Source organism: Lagenorhynchus albirostris, chromosome 7 (genome assembly GCF_949774975.1).
Source record: "Lagenorhynchus albirostris chromosome 7, mLagAlb1.1, whole genome shotgun sequence".
In the NCBI taxonomy this organism is placed as follows: domain Eukaryota; kingdom Metazoa; phylum Chordata; class Mammalia; order Artiodactyla; family Delphinidae; genus Lagenorhynchus; species Lagenorhynchus albirostris.
In genome coordinates this window covers 31,853,548-31,875,905 of record NC_083101.1, presented here as the reverse complement: position 1 = coordinate 31,875,905, position 22,358 = coordinate 31,853,548, and the positions used below count along the sequence as shown (strand labels likewise).

The 22,358-nt window shown below is 37.1% G+C and overlaps 1 protein-coding gene across 8 annotated transcripts in view; it reads left to right on the top strand.

Annotated features, from left to right (window-relative positions):
- INVS (inversin) overlaps positions 1-22,358 on the top strand; it is a 142,797-nt gene that overhangs the window by 59,978 nt on the left and 60,461 nt on the right. For 6 of the 8 annotated variants that reach the window (XM_060154730.1, XM_060154733.1, XM_060154732.1 and 3 more), the window contains 5 exons: positions 7,465-7,638; positions 11,722-11,889; positions 15,642-15,822; positions 18,343-18,452; positions 21,807-21,978. In XM_060154730.1, coding sequence (XP_060010713.1) covers positions 7,465-7,638; positions 11,722-11,889; positions 15,642-15,822; positions 18,343-18,452; positions 21,807-21,978 — 805 coding nt within the window. Of the gene's footprint in view, positions 1-7,464; positions 7,639-11,721; positions 11,890-15,641; positions 15,823-16,991; positions 17,116-18,342; positions 18,453-21,806; positions 21,979-22,358 lie in introns of those variants that run through there. The other 2 variants (XM_060154731.1, XM_060154734.1) reach the window with 2 other exon arrangements.

The following is a 22,358-nucleotide window of genomic DNA, read 5'->3' as shown; positions in this document are numbered from 1 at the left end:
GATTCCTTGACTCAGCGGCCACAACTACATTGCCTTTCAGCTTGCTGCCCCATTGTCATGCTTTCTTCCCTTCCTCTGCTTGCCCAGGGGAAGGTGAGCCAAGACCAAGGCATCATTTGGGTGGCTTGTTTCAATCCTGCTCTTCCTCACTGAGTCATTAACAGGACAGTGGGTTCCCTTATCTCCCCAACCTTGCCCACCGCTTGGGTATGATCACATGGAATCTTCTCATCCCTGAACCTGACCTGCAGGGCCCTGGTCCTTACTCTTCAAGAGAACTATGTCTCCGTCAGTATCCCCTCCTCATTTCCTGTACTGTCAGGTCTTGGATTTAATTTGCCCTACTTTTTTCTTTGTTTATGCCAACTTATTACAAGGTAATAAATTGGTTCTGAGTACTGGCAGAAGACATAAGACTACCATCAGAGACAAAAAAAGCTTTATCACTGATGGCAAAAGCATGAGCACTTGCATTTTGGCATCCCTTACCCCCAAGAACCAGGAGGCAACGCAGAGGCCCCAGATGGACACTGGGGTTCACATGGCATCTGAGGAATGCTGAATTTGGGGTAGCTCCAGACTTTACTACTTACTTTAGTAAGTAGTAAGCAAGACTCTCTATCTAATGTCCTGGGAGACATTAATGTCCCTTAAGACTGCTTGATACAAACCCAACTCTGAGAAATGGCCCAGGTAGAGGAGTCGAGGCTTTGCATTCTTGGCATATTTAGTAAGAACATGAAGGGACACTCAGGGCCCACGGCAGATTGCCTCTCCCAACACTATTGTGGTATTTCTAAGACTCATTTGTGTCTGCAACCATTACAGGAAAGATTGAGATAAAGAGGTTATTGATATTTGTGACCTATATACTTCCTGGAGTTAGTGATTCTTTTTAAAAATTAACATGGTATATGCCTTGAGAGTTTATAAATATGTAATTACATAGATAGCATTAGACTTTATAGTAACAGATCATGTTTCTATTATTTCCATTTCAGTTTTAAATAATGTATCTTTTGGTATGTAGTATGATTAGGATTTAGAATAAAATATGGCAGAATGCCTACCTTACATTTATTTGTGCTATTATACATATAATTATAATACTTCCAGGACAAAATTATACACAAACCTATAAATGAACAAAAAAATAAATTAACATTTGGTGGACAATTGTTTTCTCCCCAGCTACAGTGAGAGTAAATTAAGTGCTGAGGACACAGAGAGAACAAGAATGCAAAGAGATTCATCAGAAAATATGTAGGTTTTGAGAAAATATCTAGTCTCTTCAGTGTCCCAGTGGGGGAAAGGACTGCTACAGGCAGTCCTATATTCACACTAAAGCCAAGAAAATACTTAGAATTTGGGAGTATTCTTTGCCTTGATATGAGGCTATAGCTTTAGAGGAAGCTGTTTTAGAGAAGTGGCAGGAGCAGGACAAAGATAAGCCTCAGGACCAGGAAGCTCCCCACTAGCTCAGTGACAGTAACTGTGATACCCCTAGTATCACTAGACATGGGGCTGCGAAACATCATTATAAGTACAGATTCTTATAATGGACCAGGAGCTGGATGTTAGCAGCTATAAGGGTGAGCAAAGAGAAAAAAAGAAAAAAAACAAAAAATAACAGCAAACAATCTTCTCTTTAAAATGAGCCCTCAAACAAAATATATGAAGAAATCTCATGCTAAGAAAGCTACCAGTATCATCATTCAGATCATGAATTCATTCCTAGCGGAAGAACATAAACAAAGCAAAAAGAAAAGCCACACAAAGAGAGAAGATATTTGCAAAACAAGCTAAGAATTAGTATCCAGAATATGTAAATAACTTCTATAGATCAGTAAGAAAAAGACAAATAGCTCAGTTGCAAAATGAGTAAACAATGCAAAAAAGCTCTTCACAGAAGAAGAAACAAATAGCTAACAAAGACGTTCCACTTCAAGAAGGGAAATGAAAATTAAATCCATGGTAAAATACAATTGTATACCCATCATATTGGCAAAAGTTAGCAAGTCTGACAAAACCAAGTGTGGAGAGGATGTGGCGAAACAAGCATTCTCAAACATTAGTGGTGGGAGTGTAAATTGGAGTAACTACTTGAGAGAACAGTTTCAGCCCAGCAGCTTCAGAAATCCTGGCACGTGTACCAGGAGCTACAAGAAAATTCATTACAGTATTGTTTGTAATAGTGAAAAGTGAGAAACATGCTAAGTATTCCCTTAGAGAATAAATAAATATAACATTATTTTCATATGACAGAAAGCTTTCTTCAGTGAAAATGTGTGAACCAAAGCAATTTGGATACATCTCAAAAATATTGCTTTGAGTTAAAGGTGGCAAATGATTCATGTAGGGCTACTTATATAAAGATTGAAAACATGTAAAATAATGCTATGTAGTTTATGAATACATGTATTTGTAAGAAATAAAATGTATCAAAACATTCACTGGAATGATAACCACCAAGTTCTCCAAAGAGAGAAAAGGTAATAGAATTGGGGAAGGACACAAAGGGAGTATTAACCATATATGTTATGTTTTATTTCTTAAAAATGAAAAATCTGAAACAAAATATCAAAGTATTTCACTCAGAACTTCCATATCATTGTTATTAAGATTAAATGACTTTTCCTAAAAAAAGGAGTTCCTCTTAGCAAGTTGGACAGACAAAAATATGAGCTTAAGTGGCATTTTGAGTTGATTTGTTCCCAGATTCATTTCAAGAGCTGTTCTCCAGGTCAGAGAGCTTTTTCATTCTTTTACCCTTTCAGATATTATACTCCTTTTCATGTATTTGGGGAAAATCCAAATGTCATAATCACTTACATTACAGACAAAAGAAGCTCATGGTGTTAATAATTACAGGAAGATTAAGATGAGGATTATTAGTACCTAACAACAACGGCAACAACAAAAAACCAGAAACTGAGAAACGACGTCTTATTCAATGTTTCAGAGACATTAGGAAATATTTTCACATTTCACTGGCATAATAGACCTCATCATATCAGAGTTAATGTCCTTTTAGTGATGAAATCAGGACTTTTTTGTAACTTTAGCTCTCATTTCTGCTCACTTACCACCGGAATTTTCTTAAGAATATACACTCTTTTGATCTGTTATCTCTTTTGATCTTATACTATTTCCTACCCAGTCAGAAATTATAAAAGCAAATTCCGAAACAGTCTTCACCTCAGGATCATGTTCTGTGTGGCCCTAAGATATGATACTAAATTGTTAACTTCCAAATCATCCCCAAAGTATTTGTGTTATAATAAACTTGAAAACTTAAGAAGTCCAAATTTCAAGCAATAGTGAGGAAATGTTTAGACATTTTGTCTGTTTGCTTTTGTATTGAGGAAGCATTACGGGAAACAAAGTAGCCTATAACATGTGTCCCCAGGGTCATACAGTCTTCAGGGGGTTATCAAAATAGCTTGCTGCCTCAAACTAGTGTTGTCCTCTTTTCCACTGATATTACAAATACTCTCCTGATTTTAGCTCAAAGGTTGTCTGTCCCCTCTGTTCAGTCTCAGAATTGAGTTTGCATACACTGGGCATTTAATAAATGCTTGTTCATGAGACCAAGGAGGTTGACCTTGGTCCAAATGGATTATATTGTTTCTAGTCCCAGCATTCGTCAGTAATATCTGATGTGTCTCTGTCCTTTGGAATAGAAGAAGCTGGCCTGATCATATAGCTGACCCCTCCTCAGGGTACCAGCTAAATTCCTATTGGGTATGTTCTTGTTGGTACTATATCACCTTTATCCGTAAGTAGAGTATAGACATCTTTCTCAATGTAAAAAAAAATCAGAAAAGCCATTATTTATAACATTCCAACTATTTTTACTTTTACCTGTTCCTAACCTTGGTTCTCTCCTTAATCAGTAGCTGAACTATGTATACCATGTTCAGTTAGATCTTTCTATCTACATGCCCTCTGTCATGGGCCATTCTTGGTTCCACTTGACCATTTATGTTTTATTGCTTCCTCCACATTGGAAAACTGTCCATAATAAAGATAGCAAACATTCCTGAGCATTTGCTTTGTGTACTGTTCTAAGTACAGAGATTACCTTTATCATTTCATATGCATGATAATCTCAGGTACTATTATTATTCCTGTTTTACAGATGAGGAAATTAGAGTCACAGGAAGATACTTTAACTGATATGTAAAAATTTTCCACGATACTTCTGTGAGGAGCAAAGATGAAATCTATGTCAAAGAGCTTTGTAATAAGTAAAGTACAAACATTTTACTCCTTCCTGCTTTGTAACAAGGTTCAATGGATGTTTGTTGAATGAATGAATGATTATTACTGAGGTGTACGATGTTTTCTGTAGGTAGAATCTGCAGAATAATGTGAAATGTAAATATACCAAGCACTATAAGTCAGTAGCCACCCCCTAACACATTCTAGTTTCCTCCTTCTCCTTCCCATTTCCTCTAAATTTCAAATTCACAATGACTGTCTGATTGAATATCTTTAAAAGTCATGATGAATTATTCTGTAATATTTGAAATGTTATGCTCAGAAAGGTCAAACCTTATTTTTTTGGTATGAAGTACCACATATGTTTATTTTTCCTGGGCATTTTTCTCTTTTTCTGAAAGAAAAGACGGCAAGAGATTTAGAGCAGGGTGCCCTCTTGAGGAAATTTTAGTACCTTCTCAAAAAATTGCATTGGGTGAAATCAGAAAATCCAGATAAATGATGTCCACTATGAATGAAGCTCAGATAAATAAAACATTAAAAAGTAATAGTAACCAAATTCCAGATATTTGAGAGTTAATATTCTTTTTTTTTTAATATGTTAGGGGTAGGAGTTTATTAATTTATTTTATTTATTTTTGCTGTGTTGGGTCTTCGTTTCTGTGCGAGGGCCTTCTCCAGTCGCGGCAAGCAGGGGCCACCCTTCATCGCGCTGCGCGGGTCTCTCACTGTCGCGGCCTCTCTTGTTGCGGAGCACAAGCTCCAGACGCGCAGGCTCAGCAGCTGTGGCTCACGGGCCTAGCCGCTCCGCGGCACACGGGATCCCCCCAGACCAGGGCTCGAACCCGTGTCCCCTGCATCAGCAGGCAGACTCTCAACCACTGCGCCACCAGGGAAGCCCCGAGAGTTAATATTCTTAACTGTTATGATCTAATTTAGCAACTGTAAATAAGAATTTTTAAATAAAAACAAAAACCTCTATAAGATATTTCATTTCCTCTTATTCACTCAGTCCTTCAAGTAATATTTATTAAGCACCTATTATGTGCCAGGAACCATGCCGAGCACAGTGGTCAACAAAACATAGTCTCTGCCTTCATGATGCTTACTGCTTATGAGGGAAATCTCAGTGAAGGGAAATAAAAACATATGTAAATACAAACTGGGGAAAGTACTATGAAGGAAATGAAAGGGTACTGCAATAAAGAAGAACAAAATAAGTTCTGCTTAGGGTGGTCAAGGAAAGCCTCTCTGAAAGGAAATAAATAAGCTGCATTCATTTGTTTTTCAGTCCATTCCAAGTTTGTCCATCTAGTATAGACAGCCTTATGACCCTTTTCCTAGCCTTGTTCTCCCTTATCTCTGCGCCAGCCCTGGAGCTGAGTTGAATCCTGTCTTTGCCCCTGCAGGCAAGCAGGCAAGTCTCATTCTTCCTTCTGCACCTCACTGTTGCTCTAGCTAGTTCCCTTTGCCTTACTTAGAGCCTCACATGCATCACAGTGGGGAACCTGCTCAATCAATAAATGTCTTCCTTACTAATACCAATAGCTCCTGATAGTAGAAGCTTAATGCATTGTAATTATAATACTTAAAGGTCACATTTCCAACAATGTTAAGGATGTAGAGGGTCTCAGAAGATGAAAAAGACAGGTAGCCCTGCCTGCCACTATGCTTTGAATAGGGAAAGAGAAAATACACATGAAGTAGAGAACTTGATCATGCAATGCAGTTTGTTCATGTTGACTTTGAAATATCTGTGATACCAAGCATATTGAAGTCTCCAATCAGAATTGGAAATATGGAGCTAGATCTCAGGAAAGAGCTTAAAAGAACTACGGAATTTTTTTTTATTTTTATTATTTTTTTGTGTGTGTGGTACTTGGGCCTCTCACTGTTGTGGCCTCTCCCGTTGTGGAAAACAGGCTCCGGACGCGCAGGCTCCGGACGCGCAGGCTAAGCGGCCATGGCCACGGGCCCAGCCGCTCCGCGGCATGTGGGATCTTCCCGGACCGGGGCACGAACCTGTGTCCCCTGCATCAGCAGGCGGACTCTCAACCACTGCGCCACCAGGGAAACCCAGAACTATGGAATATTTTTGTTGTTGTTGTTGTTTTGTTTTTGTTTTTGTTTTTTTTTTGCGGTACGCGGGCCTCTCACTGCTGTGGCCTCTCCTGTTGCGGAGCACAGGCTCCGGACGCGCAGGGTCAGCGGCCATGGCTCACGGGCCCAGCTGCTCCGCGGCATGTGGGATCTTCCCAGACCGGGGCACGAACCCGTGTCCTCCGCATCGGCAGGCGGACTCTCAACCACTGCACTACCAGGGAAGCCCCTGGAATATTTTTTAAGGGTTTCAAAGCTCACATAGACTTACTATAAAATGGTCGACCTGAGTCCCCACCAGTGTATTACTCTAGCCCTTGTAACTAAACTTCTTTCTCCAGATGGGTTGGTTCTGCCAGATTGGAGGGTTTAACTGGTGTGGAGAGCACTGCCTGCAAGTGGGCAGCCTACAGTGACTCCTGGATTGGTGTTTGTGTGAACAGATGAGTCTGGGACCTGAACTTTGAGGAAGCTGCTTCTACCTTAGCTGTACCTGTAAATAGCTCTCGTCAAGAAAGCTAACCACCTTTTCCTTATTAACCAAATGACTGTGAACAAAATATTTAACCCCTTTGAATCTCAATTCCCTCACCTGTAAATTGGGGTTTAAAATCTCTACTTATTTCACAAAGTTATTATACTTTGAATATAAATAATATGTGCTGTGCTGGTCAGATTGTGCTGAAACTAATACATTCACACATTGTTGCAACTAGATAGCAATTTGGAAAATACACCAAAAACCATAAAATGCACAAACTCCTTTGACCCAGTTATTTGGTTCCTGATAATTTATTCTATGGAAAAAAAAATGTGAAAAATCATGTACATTGTAGCATTTTCTATTAAAAAAATATTACAAGCAATAATAGAATGATTAAATAAAATGTCTTGCCTTAACACAATGAAATATTGACCAGCCACTGAGTAAACTAAATGCACATAGAAAGCAGTTGGAAAGAAACGTGAAAAAATAAAACAATTGCTAGAGTAGTAGAATTATAAGTATTTTCCTTTTATTAATTTATCTGAATGTTATTATTCTAGCAGAATAATTAAAATGCTTAAAACATTTTAAAATTTAAAAAAAAATTGGCTCCAAACTAAATTTCTTCTTACTGTCTCTTATTTTTTATTTAGGGAAATTATCGTTTCATGAAACTCTTACTTACACGCAGAGCAAACTGGATGCAGAAGGATCTAGAAGAAATGACTCCTTTACACTTGACTACCCGGCACAAGAGCCCTAAGTGTTTGGCGCTTCTGCTGAAGTTTATGGCACCAGGAGAAGTGGATACACAGGATAAAAACAAGGTAACGGACTGTCAAAATCGAAGACAAATAGAGCAGAAAGCAAATGCTTTATTTTATGATGTGAAATCTCACGGAAGAAGGCCTAAATTACCACTCATGCATGGTAGAACAATTCCAAGTCTCCACACACCCCAGTAAAGTATTTCACTTAAATTCTGTCATTTTATCCTCCCAGCAACCAGGTGTGGTGGGTAGTATCATCTTTTTACATATGGGAAAACTGAAGCTCAAGAAGATTAAAATTCTGCCCGAGATCCAATTGGCAGGAATAGAATTCAAACCAGGCCTGTCTAACTCCAACTCAGTATTTGACTGCTAGTCAAGATAGTTGCTAAAGGTAGTTAGATTTGTGGTGGCCAAATGCCCTGGGTAATGAACTAAGTGCATAGTGCTTTAATGGCCTGGGCTTAGGCATCATTCTTCTTGGGTTTCAGTGTAAAAGCCACCACTTGTTCTATGTCCATTGAATTACTTAACTCCTCTATTCCTCAATTTTCTCATATGTGAAAAGGGGATAAAGGGTTGTTGAAGATAAAATGAGATGATATATATGAAGTGTTTAGCACAATGCCCAGTGCATAGTATTCTCTCAATAAATATTAGCTTAAAATTATTATTATTAGTTCATTTTGATTCTAACATCTGCTCTGGCATTCTTTCTAGGGTCCATTATCTTCCCTGCTCTTGAGTTTTAACATAGTGTGCCCATTGGTCATTGTTTTGGTCAACACTCTGATCATTCCTTACAGGAAAAAAATGTGGTCTTTAGTTAGACAAATGCAATCATCCTCTTCCTTTTCATCAGGCACTTAATCATAGAGTCTTGCTAACTCCAGCACTCTCATGTAATTAAAACTCTTATAAGTCATTCACTGGGTTTATATTCAATAATATTTTCACTCCCATAGTGTTCTTTATGTGACTTTTAGATTTTGTTTAGTAGTCATTCACATAACCCAGAGTTCTGAAATCAACTTTAACTTTATTTTACAACTTGTAAATTAATATTATTCTTAACTCACAGCATTTATAGTGCTGATATTTCACTGAGAATTCCCTGGTGGTCCAGTGGTTGGGACTCTGTCTTTTCACTGCTGAGGGCCTGGGTTCAATCCCTGGTCAGGGAACTAGGATTCCACAAGCCAAGTGGCTAAATAAATAAATATTTCACTGAAAAAAGCACAAGACCCGTTAATCACTTGAGAAGCTACAACTGTCTTTGGGCTTCATGTCTTCCCCAATATATTCTGTGAACTTCCTGCTGTCTTCCAGTCCTTGTATGTTCTTCTGTTATTGAACAGGGATGGGAGGTTATTCAGTCAGAGAGATGGAAAATGGATCTGCATAGTCCAGGCAGCCACAGAGAAGAAAGAAGGACAAAAGCATAGAGCACTGAGTCTCAAACCATCTGAGGTGAAGGATCGGTTTTTTTTTAAATTTCTAATCTGTCACAGACCAATCATATTATAAAATACATTATAAGTGAGCAAACAAAAAACCAAACAACTCAATTAAAAAACTGGCAAAGGACTTGAATAGACATTTCTCCAAAGAAGATATACAAATGGCCAATAAGCACATGAAAAGATGCTTAATATAACTAATCACAAAAGAAACACAAATCAAAAACCACAGCGAGATAGCACTTCACACCCTTTAGGATAGCTATTATCACAAAAAAACAAAAATAACAAGTGTTGGTGAGGATGTGGAGAGATTTGAACCCTTGTGCACTGTTGGTGGGAATGTAAAATGGTACAGCCACTGTGGAAAACAATATGGCAGTTCCTCAAAAAATTAAACATAGAACTACTATATGATCCAGTAAATCTGCTTCTGGTTATATACCCAAAAGAATTGAAATCAGGAATGAGAACAGATATTTGTACATCCATGTTCATAGCAGCGTTACTCAAAATAGCCCAAAGATGTTACTCACAAACCTCCCAAATGTCTTTTGATGGACAGCTGGATTAAAAAAATGCAGTATATACATACGGTAGAATATTATTCAGCCTTAAAGAGGAATGGAATTCTGACACATGCTACAATGTGGATGAACTTTGAGGACATTATGCCAAGTGACAAGTCAGACACAAAAAGACAAGTACTGTAAGATTCCACTTACAAGGTACCTAGAGGAGTCAAATTCATACAGACAGAAAGTAGAATGGTGGTTGCCAGGTGACGGGGAGGAGGTGGGAATTAGGAGTTATTGTTAAATGGGTATGGAGTTTCAGTTTGGGAAGATGAAAAAATTCTGGAGATAAATAGTACTGATGGTTACACAACAATGTGAACGTACTCAATACCACTGAACACTACACTTAGAAACAGTTAAAATGGTAAATTTTATGTTATGTACATTTTACCACAGTCCAAAAAAAAAGAATTACTAGAAAAATAAAAAACAAAGATGTAAAAAAATGCAACCCCAAACTTTTTACTGTTAGGTTCAACAGCATAATATATTTCAGTAAATATATTCAGGACAGGGACTTCCCTGGTGGTGCAGTGGTTAAGAATCTGCCTGCCAATGCAGGGACGGGACATGGGTTCAATCACTGGTCCAGGAAGATCCCACATGCTGTGGAGCAACTAAGCCCGTGTGCCACAACTACTGAGCCCGCGTGCTGCAGCTACTGAAGCCCACGTGTCTAAAGCCCATGCTTCACAACAAGAGAAGCCACCAAAATGAGAAGCCCGCACACCACAATGAAGAGTAGCCCCGGCTCGCCGCAACTAGAGAAAGCCCACACACAGCAGTGAAGACCCAACGCAGCCAAAAATTAATTAATTCTTTAAAAAAGAACAAATATAGGAAAAGAAAAGAACTACAGAAACTGTACATGTTGTTTACTGAAAATGTGGTTTTAGGCGATTAACTGCTTTGATACTTGTGACTTTTTTATTCTGCAGTTATCACTAAACAAAAAGTAATGAGTTAATAACTCTACATGTTAGACGCCTGTAGGTTCACTTTGAATGAATACCACATATGCCAACATTTAAAGTTTTTAATGTGACAGTTGAGCTTGGTTCTTGGTGTTAAATGATTTCGTTCTAGATTGGATTCATGACAATGCTACTCTAAAGGTATAAAGTGTATCTAAACAGTTTCTCTGTGGTTTCATTAATAGTTCTCCTAATAGAGAAACCAGTATGTTGATGAGAATGACAGAAGAGATTTTTAAAGCAACATTGGCAAATTCAGCATGTTCATTTTTAACTTTATCTAAAAATAAAGCAAGTGTTGCTGTATTTTTAAAATATATCTTAACAATTTATCCTGTAAAATTATAGTTAAATTTAAATTTATCCTTTGATATAAAAAATGGATTCTAGATCCATGCTTTCCTATGCATGGATCTTTTCTGATAGATATTAAAATATAAACCTTCTATCAGATTCTTAAGGTGCTTAGTACAATATCAAGATGATCACTTGGGGCTTCCCTGGTGGTGCAGTGGTTTAGAGTCCGCCTGCCGATGCAGGGGACACAGGTTTGTGCCCCGGTCCGGGAGGATCCCATGTGCCGCGGAGCAGCTAGGCCTGTGAGCCATGGCCACTGAGCCTGAGCGTCCGGAGCCTGTGCTCCGCATGGGAGAGGCCACAACAGTGAGAGGCCCGTGTACCGCCAAAAAAAAAAAAAAAAAAAAAAAAAAAAAAAAAAAAAAAAAGATGATCACTTGCTTTGTTGATAATTATTCATAAAATATTTCGCTGGGTTTTTCTTTCTCAGTATTATCAGGTATTAGTACTTGATGACCTAAATCCCTGCCATGGTTAAGATGTCAGATTCTGGAGTCAGACTGCCTGGGTTTAAACTCTCTATTCAGCCACTTGCTACCTTCACACCCTTGAGCAGATTACTTACCCTCTTCGTACTTAACTTTCCTCACCAGTAGCATGCAAATTCAAGAGTACTCATTTCCCAGAGTTGTCATGATATAGACTACATGAGATAAAATATATAAAACTCTTACGACAGTGCCTGTCACACACTGAAAGTTTGGGAAGAGTTTGTTGTGTTTTCACTGTTACTGTAGTTATTGTTATTTTGAGAATCTCTCAATTTTGCAGCAAACAGCTCTGCATTGGAGTGCCTACTACAATAACCCTGAGCATGTGAAGCTGCTCATCAAGCATGATTCCAACATTGGAATTCCTGATGTCGAAGGCAAGATCCCACTTCACTGGGCAGCCAACCACAAAGATCCGAGTGCTGTTCATACAGTGCGATGCATTCTGGTGGGTATAATGGATGGCCTTTCCAAATATATATATACATATATATATATATATATATATATACACACACACACACACACACACAGACTATATATATATATATATATAATGAAATATCCAATATATGCAAAAGCATTTATATGACACACAACCAAATTATGAAGCAAAAGAGTATAACAAACATGTGAGCTCATCACCAAGAAATAAAACATTTTAATACTGTTATTTAAGACCAAACAGAACTTTCCTATTTGCCAGTTTCCAAATACATTCTCTCTCCCTGTGCCATTCCTGTCCCCTATCAACTACTTTTCTGAGTTTATATTTATCATCCCTGTCTTTGTTTTATACTTGTTCTTATTAAATAGTAAATAGATGTAAGTGAATATTTATATAATACATTTAAGATATATAAGGAAACAACAAATACTCCTGTACTCATCACTGAGTTGAGGAGCCAAGTACATTACCATTGAAGTTCCCTGGATACCTCCCAGTACCGTTCTTTTCTCTCCTTTCTCAGAGTCAGCCACTATCCTCAGTTTTGTGATTATCATTCCACTGGTTTTCATTATAGTTTTGACATGTGTTTGTATCCCTAAAAAATATATTGTTTAGTTTTTAACATTTTTGAATTTTATATTCATAGAATCATACTGTATGTATTCTTCCACAACATACTTTTCTCTTGCTCAGTGTTAAGCTAGTGATTTTATCTATGTTGCTATGTGTAGCTGTAATATATTACTTTTTACTGCTATATAGTATTCCATTTTATGAAGATTAAATGACACACATTATTCAGTCTGTTATTGACTGACATTTGGAACTGTTTCCAATTTTTTGCTATTTACAACAGTGCTGCTCTGAACCTTTTGTAAAAGCATATCTAGGGTATCTAGGGTATGTATTTAACTAGTTGTTGCAGGTATATAGAAATGCAATTGATAGTTTGGGCCATTAATTATATATTTAACCAACTTGCTATACTTTCTTATTAATTTTGAATATTTATCAGTATATTCTTTGAGGTTTTCTAATCACTCCTTCCCAAATTCCAACTTACAGGCTATGGTAGTCTAATATTTAGTCCTATTTGCTTATAACACACAAATTAGACTTTAAAAGATATTGTTTTATTTGTACAATGAAAATTTATTTCTACTTGTGTGTTAACTAATTTCTTTGCTCTGCATTTCTTCTTGAGTCTCAAATTTTCCTTCTAGAGTTATTATTATCTTACTTCCTGAGATATAATTCTTAGAACTTCCTTTAGTGTAGATCTATGGTGGTAAACTCCCTGATTTTTTTTTTATAAACTTATTTGTTTGTGTTTTGTTTTGTTTTTTTGGCTGTGTTGGGTCTTTGTTGCTGTGCATGGGCTTTCTCTATTTGCGGTGAGTAGGCGCTACTCTTCATTGTAGTGTGTGGGCTTCTTTTGTTGTGGAGCACAGGCTCTAGGCACACAGGCTTCAGTAGCTGTGGCACGTGGGCTCTAGAGCTCAGGCTCAGTAGTTGTGCATGGGCTTTGTTGCTCCATGGCATGTAGGATCTTCCCAGCCCAGGGATTGAACCTGTGTCCCCTGCATTGGCAGGTGGATTCTTAACCACTGCACCACTGGGGAAGCCCTCCCTGATTTTATTTGTTAAGAATGTCTACATTTCTACTGTGCTCTTGATATATAGTTTTCCTGTATACACAGTTCTAAGTAGTTACTTTTCTCAACTCTTTCAGACTGTCATTTTGCTGCTTTCTGCCTTTCATTAATTCCTCTTGAAGAGCCTGTTATTGGTCTATGTCACCCCTTTATAGATATCTTTTCTCTCAGGCTGCTTTTTAAAATTTTTCTATATGGCATACTACAGTTTTACTACGGTTTGTCTAGGTGTGCCTTTTTTTTTTTTTCCTGTTTGGTATACATTCTGATTATTGCATCTCATTTCTGGAAAATATATAACCATTATCTCTTTAAATATTGCATCTCTTTTATTCTCTCTACTCCTGCCTATGGGGTCTCCAGGAATACATATTTTAGACTTTTCCATTTTACTTTCCATGTCTCTTAACTTCTCTTTTACATTTCTGTCATCTTGTCTCTTTCTACTACATTCTGGGTAATTACATCAGATCTGCCTTCCAGTTTGCCAGGTCTTTCTTCAGCTGCATCCAATCTCTTGTTTACCCTGTTCATTTAGTCTTCAATCTTAGTGATTACATTTTCACTTCTAAAAGTTCTACTTGGTTCTTTTTCAGATCTGCCTGATCATTTTGAGAATTTTTGTTCCTTGCTCACCTTTTATTTCATTTTTTATTTTCTTACATGTTTCATAGATAGTTATTTTATATTCTTTATGTGTTAATTCCAAGATCTGAAGTCTTTGGAGGATGATTCTCACTCATAATATCTTATTTCCTCACAGATTTGGCTTTTTTTTTCTCCCTTATAAATGCATCTAAGTCCTTGGGAGACTCAAGGCCCTAGAATACCATTGTGGTAATATTCTACTTCTTTTTTTGAAGTGTTTATAATACCTTTAATACTCTTTTTTGTAAAATAGCCTGACTGTATAGACAGCTCTAAATCTGGGATGGCCCTTCAGAGAGTTCTTAAATTTGGACAAGAGAGCTTGGCTTTAGATATGACCTAATCTGAGAAGGGACCTGACCGTGGGTGAGGTAACTCTCTTTAGCTGAAGCAATTCCAAAAGGATGACAGTAGAAAGTCATTTGCTGGCAGCACTTGCAGCAGCTGGGGAAGTAGGTCCTTTAGTCTTGAAGGAGGACCTAAGCAATGCATCATATCTGCTGCAAAGATCCAGTAGAAAAATAAATGTTGTGAACTATCAATTTAAACCGAATATCCGATAAACATATGATTTTAAAAAAACTGCACCTCATTCATAAAAGAAATACAAATTAAAACATCAGTGAAATGCTTTTCATACCTATAAGGGGAAAAATGTTGTAAGTTTGATAATACTAAGTGGTTAATATGTACCAGCATGTGGGGAAATAAAAGCTTTTACACATCGTCATGGATGTGTTAATTAGTACAGCCATTTAGAGAGCAGTTTGACAATACTAGCTGAAGATACAAATATCCTTCAACCCAGCAATTTCCCATCTAGGTGTCTGGGCTAGAGAAAAATCACATGTGCCACAAAGGGACATGTAAAGGAAGCGTGTTCATTGCAGCATTATTGTTAATAGTGGGAAAAAATGTAAATAACCTAAATATCCCTCAGTAGGAGAATGGTTAACTAAATTGTGGTTTAACAAATGGACTAGTATCATCATAGATACCCAAATGTATTGTGTTGGAATTAAAAATTCAAAAGTATAATTTTGAAAGAAAAAATTCAGGGATATGTATGGTATAATACATAAGTATAAATATTGAAAACACACATACAAAATTTAACTGTTGTTTATGGATGTATATATGTGAAGCAAAAATACAAAACATATGCCTTTAGCTGAAGCTGTAAGAGATAAAAAAGCACATTAGGCAAAATGTTGATCCCTATTTAATCTATTGATAGATGGTACATGTTGTTTATTGTATCTTTTCTGTACTTTTTATAGTTAAATATGAAATTTAATTTTTAAAGATTTAGACTATATACATTTTTTCTGAATGTATCACTTCTGCTGAGAGAGAATATGTAGGTTTCAAAAATTGCTCAGTTAATACTATGTCAAATGTGATTTAGTAAGGATTCCATGTATGTCTCTGGTTCCTTAAAAATAGGATGCTGCTCCAACAGAGTCTTTACTGAACTGGCAAGACTATGAGGGTCGAACACCTCTTCACTTTGCAGTTGCTGATGGGAACGTGACAGTGGTTGATGTCCTGACCTCATACGAAAGCTGCAATATAACATCTTATGATAACTTATTTCGAACGCCTCTTCACTGGGCAGCTTTACTAGGTGAGTTGAATGTGAAACCAAGGATCAACAGCAGGAGGAACTGCATGAGTATAGGAAATTTTCCATGGCTTCTCTCCCCCTGTCAGCTCCCACCTCCTATTTAATTGTTTTAGTTTTTAATTGATACGTGGCACTTTATACCTAAATCCCTCTGTTGTATGCTTAAATTTTAGCAATATAAAATGTATTCTCTGTTATATATTAATTTCAACATCGTCTTTTCATTTTTATTATAAAAGTAATGCACATTTGTTGACAAATGTAAATATAAAATAATCATCACATTCAATGCCTTTGCTTTTTTGGAGAAGGGCTTTAATTTTATGTGTGAGCTAATACTATGATATTTGATTTCCTTTTCATCATATTTCCTGATATGCCTTTGACTTAATCTTTTTGGGAATCACTTTTTTAGATGAGAGAGTATATATGTGTATGTGTCTGATTTTTGGCAATCTGAGAGTCTTTCTCTTTTAGTGAAGGAGTTTTACCCACTGATAATCATTGTTATAAATTGTATAATTTGATCTTTTTTCTGTTATTCTGCTCTTTGAGTATTATTAGTGTTTTGGTTTTTTTCCTGATTCCTTTGTTTTCTGCCTTGTGGTGTGTGCATTACATTCGTTGTTGTTTGGTTTTGAATTGCCTAATGTTTTAGGAGGATTTTTAGGTTCTACTAGTAGTTACTTTTAAATTTTTAAGCCTAAGTCAGAGTCCAGAGCAAAACTGTGTCTATTGATTCCCATCTATTTAAAATGAGGAATTTAGCACACTTTCACTTATCATTCTTTGGGTATTTGTAAATATAATCTGATAGTAATTATTAATTAATATTAATAATTATAATAAACCATTATTATTATGGACTTAGTTTTTAAATTACACATTATCTCTTTTTTAAATGATTGCATTCAGTTTTATAGTCAGATTTATAATTATTATTTAGACTTCATTTCAAGGTGCAGTTTCATCCCTTTTCCTCTGCATTCTAGGAGGACTTTGCAAATTTGTCTCCACAGCACTAAATTGACTTGTGTTTCACAAGTTCAGCTTTCTTTCTGCCTCTTATAGATTGTATTTTAGGTTATATTTTGATTTCCTTCTCTCATCCATATTTCTTTTTATCTCAGCTTTTTTCCTTTTTATCTCCTTCCATTACCTTTTCATTTTAGATTATTCTCTTCTTAGGATATTCTGTTTCATTTCATAGAGGCCATCTCTTTGCAAAAGTCAAGGATGCCAAACAGTTGCCTGAAATTTTCCTCTGGATCCTTCTCTAGATCATTTTCTGAGGTATGCTCTTCTTCTTTCTGATGGTGTTCCTTTCTCCCTGTCCTAGAGTATGTTTTCATATAGCCTTTTCTGAATTTTTCTCTTTATCTTTCAAACAAGAGATATTTAGGGCTTCCCTCGTGGTGCAGTGGTTAGGAGTCCACCTGCCGATGCAGGGGATACGGGTTCGTGCCCCGGTCTGGGAAGATCCCACATGCCATGGAGCGGCTGGGCCCGTGAGCCATGGCTGCTGAGCCTGTGCGTCCGGAGCCTGTGCTCCGCAACGGAAGAGGCCACAACAGTGAGAGGCCCACGTACCAAAAAAAAAGAAAAAAAGAGAGATATTTAGATTGACTATGTGCATAGATTGCCTTTGATCCTGTTTTTGCCCATTCATGTTATGGAGAACTCCATCTCAAACCATAGCTGGAGAGCAGGTAGACGAGCACAACTCCCACTCAAATTCCTTTTTTTCTGCCTGGCTTTCATGCAGTGTATTCTTGCTCTGCTAATGTGGCATCTTCTTCATTGCCTCATTCCCTATATGCTGAAGCAATGGCATGTATGAAATTCAGGTTTCTTAAATATACTATTACCAGGCTTATTTATTCTTTGATCCTTTCTACAGTTCTTCACTTGTGGAGACCACATCCACATCCTCCAAAGTGTACTGCAGAGCATGTTTCTCTACTACCACCTCATCATTCCTGCCCACTTGTTTTCTGGGATTTGAAATCACTGCCTAGATGTTAAAAAATTGGGGGAGGGAGGTTAGAGGGGATGGATAGAAGGCCTCAGAGGTCACAAGAGTTTGTATTATAGGTTGTCCTCCTGAATAGCAGAAGAGGACAACTGTGCAGTTCTGATTGATGGTGCAATGGAACCTGGAGACTAGAGACACTGATGGCTGAGATGGGCTGGCTTCTAACGTGCTGCCTTCTGTTTTTTTGAGCAGTTTTATAAGGTGAAGCCAGGGGATGCAGTGAGCTGATACCTAATACAGTTTTTTCTCAATCTGGCTATTATAATTAGTCGTTTCCTTCCTGGTGGAAGCATTAAGTTTTTAGTGTTGTAAGTTTTTGCCTTTATGCTACATAATCATGTATTTTCGTGAGAAGTTAGAAGAGGCTGCACTGGGCATTGTGAATGCTGGTTTATGTGCTAATGATTTTTCTTACCCCTTTCCTTTAAATAGATTATAAATGAATCAGTTCTTTTATGTGATAACTACCTTGTGTCTGCTTTCAGGCCACGCACAGATTGTCCATCTCCTTTTAGAAAGAAATAAGTCTGGAACCATCCCATCTGACAGCCAAGGAGCAACACCCTTGCACTATGCAGCTCAGAGTAACTTCGCTGTAAGTAAACCATGACAATTATCTTTTTTTTTAATTAAATTTTTATTTTGATATAATTGTAAATTCACATGCAGTTGTAAGAAATAAGACAGCAAGATCCCGTGTACCCTTCATTCAGTTCACTCCAGTGGTAACATCTTGCAAAAGTATAATATAATGTCATAAACTGGAAATTGATATTGATATAATCCACTGACCTTACTCAGGTTTCACACTGTTACATGTACTCATTTGTGTGTTTGTGTAGCAATTATTTTTTAACAGTTGCTCATACTGTTCACTCTCTGATTCAGGTGATAGTCTGAATTTTTATAAAGTTGTTAGTCACGTGGGAAGTTTTAAAGAATTTTTATTTTAACTGTTCAGTGTAGCATTTTGCTTTACTGCAAGTGTACTTAATCTTTTTTGTTAATTGTAAGGCACTAAAGACAATCTAGTGTTTGGCAATCTATAATTGTCCTGAAGGCAGTGGGCAAGGCTTTAGAACTAAATAGACCTTTGCTAGAATCCTGACTGTGCTATTTGCTGGCTGTATGACCTTGCATAAGTTCTTAACCTCTCTGAATCTTAGTTTCTTCATATGTAAAATGAGAATAATTATACCTTTTCTTTTAGGATTATTGTAAGGATTAGAGAAAGTTTATGACCAGTGCCTAGTGTAATACTTGGCATAGAGTAGGTATTCAAGAAATAGCATTCATTGTTATTATTATTTGTGCTAATAATTTTGTATATTGTATATCTGAGAAAGCAAAAATATGAATTATGGATATATCCAAAGATATTAACTATTATTAATAGTTCCTTCCTGCCACTCTTTACAGTTTACAAAGTACTTTCTCATCCATTATGTCACTCAGTCCAGCCAGCAACATGATAATGTCTAGGCTGCTTCAGCCTCCTGAGTATGAGTGGCCACTAAGAACTAGAGACACATCCAAAGAGGCACACATTAACGCAGTCACAGTGGATTTTGCTGCCTTCTACATGAGAGTGCATAGTGAAACACCTGGTTTCATTAAATTATGAGAATGTTATCATCAGCATAGTATAATTCCATCTTCCTGACCTCCCCAAATGCACTATTGAATACACTGAATTCTTGAATTGAGAAAACATCTTACTTTCCCACTTTTCTTTCTCTCTGATACCCAGAGCAACTATAGCAATCATCCCTCTTCTTGGCATTCCTAAAAGTCTATTCTATATATCACCTAAAGTTTTGGTAAGCCATTATCTTCTATTATCTCCCAAGATCTCAGAAAAATACAGAGTTTTTGAGGAGGAGTTCATTCTTATTACACATAGATAAGAAATCCAATTGGCCCAGTCTAGTCAACCTATGGAAATCAGAATTCAATCCATATTTCAACATAGGCCTATGAAAGGATATGTTATCCCTACTTACAGATGAAGAAACCAAGGTTCCAAGAGATTAAATGATTTGCTCAAGATCTTGAACCCAAGTCTTAGACTCCAAATTTAACCTATGTACAGAAACCAGTAATTAAGTAACTGTGCTAATGCAAGTAAGAAAGAACGCTAGAACATTATAGATGTTTATTCAAAGAAACACTTGCTTTAGACAATCTGCCAATTACAGAAATAGTTTTTTAAGTTTTTTAATAATTATGCAAATTTTATAGGCTCAGTTTCAAGTCCCTTGATCTCCTGGGACTCTACTAATTCAGAAAAGGTTGAAATTCTCTTTTTAAAAAACATCATCAACAACAGTCCCATAAAACCCTTGCAAACATTTATCATTAAGAAAACATACTCAACAAAGAAATGTTTGCAAATTATTAAAAGAAACCCCCCAAATCACCAACATTTTAAAATTTTATTTCTTTTTTTTAATAAATTTATTTATTTACTTATTTTTGGCTGCATCACGTCTTCATTGCTGCACATGGGCTTTCTCTAGTTGTGGCGAGCGGGGGCTACTCTTCGTTGCAGTGTGCAGGCTTCTCATTGCAGTGGCTTGTTGCGGACATGGGCTCTAGTGTGCGGACTTCAGTAGTTGTGGCACGTGGGCTCAGTAGTTCTGGCTCGCAAGCTCTAGAGTGCAGGCTCAGTAGCTGTGGCACACGGGCTTAGTTGTTCTGCAGCATGTGCGATCTTCCTGGACCAGGGATTGAACCCGTGTCCCCTGCACTGGATTCTTAACCACCAGGGAAGTCCCAAAATTTTATTTCTTTATTCAAATCTACTTAATAAGGACATACACTAGATCCTAAGGAGCACTAAGCTGTAATACCTCAGTAGCTCAACATCTAGTTTTAAGACGAGGAAGCAGTGTGTGTTACAGTGGAAAGAGTGAAGTGATTTAACCCTGCATTCTACTCCTGTTAACTGCTACCAATGCTTATATGACCTTGAGTCTAAATGTCATCTGTAAAATGAGGAGCTGGACGAGATGAGCCCTTAAATTTTTTCTTGCTCTGAAATATTGATCATCAACATTTTGTACATTTTTTACCAACTCACAGCCTCCAGAAATTGTTCTCTTCTGAAACTATTTTATTTCCATTCAAGCAAAAGTTTCTATGATCTTCCTAAAAGCTTGTAAGCATCTGAGTTTTGAGGAAAGATGCAATTTTAAATGCTATGAATATTAACCCCCGTTAAAATTGTTAAACACTATTAGAATTACTAAGGGTCCTAATTTTTGTATGATTCTATAGAGGAAGGACCTTGAATGTAGGAAATGCTGAATCAATATTTGTTTAGATGAATTGAACACTGCATTTCTCAGTAACCACCCATAATTATTTGATAAATGCACTATTTTTAAAAATAGCAACAAAACATACAGTGAGAGAATGTATTAGGCTTCTCTGCAGTTGAGTTTTTAAACTTAATTGAGGATGATCATTCTCAATTATTAGAATGTTGAATGAGGGAGTTAAGTTATATTTTTGAAGTGCTATGAAAACTAAAACCAATGTATAAGGACAGAAGATTGTTACTTTCAATGGAAATTGTAATTTCGTTATTCATAAAAAGATAATTTCATTTGATTCAAAAGTAGAGGAAGGGGCTTCCCTGGTGGCGCAGTGGTTGAGAGTCCGCCTGCTGATGCAGGGGACACGGGTTCGTGCCCCGGTCCGGGAGGATCCCACATGCCGCAGAGCGCCTGGGCCCGTGGGCCATGGCCGCAGAGCCTGCGCGTCCGGAGCCTGTGCTCCGCAACGGGAGAGGCCGCGACAGTGAGAGGCCCGTGTACTGCAAAAAAAAAAAAAATAGAGGAAAAAATACTTTGCTTCTTAGTGGAAGTCACATATAACACTGGCTTTCTTACCAAAGAAAATGCTACTCTCTTGTCTCAAATTTTTAAATGAAGTTTTCTTACAGGAAACAGTTAAAGTGTTTCTAAAACATCCTTCAGTAAAAGATGATTCAGACCTTGAAGGAAGAACATCCTTTATGTGGGCTGCTGGGAAAGGCAGTGATGACGTCCTTAGGACTATGCTGAGTTTAAAATCTGACATTGACATTAACATGGCAGACAAGTATGGAGGTACAGGTAAGAACTGGCAGACGTATTCAGTTTGCTTTCATTCAAGCTTCAAGGTGTAGATGGTGCTATTTTGCAAAATAGTAAGTTGAAACCATTGTTCCTAAGCTAATATTGTTTGACTTTCATCTTAACTTTTTAAGTTTAGGTTGCCAGGACATCACTGCAGCAGCTTTATTTCTTCCGAGTATTATGGCTAAAATTAGCCTGTGTTTCTACCAAGTGAATCTTGGCATTTGATTTACAAGCCTTGTTGCTCCTTAGACATGATTGCGGGAACTCTTCTGGTCATATATCTTTGTGTAAAAAGAATGAACCTGCATTTTAAAACTATACATACCTAGCAATTATTAACTATATTTTCAACCATTTAGAATTACATTTTAGAG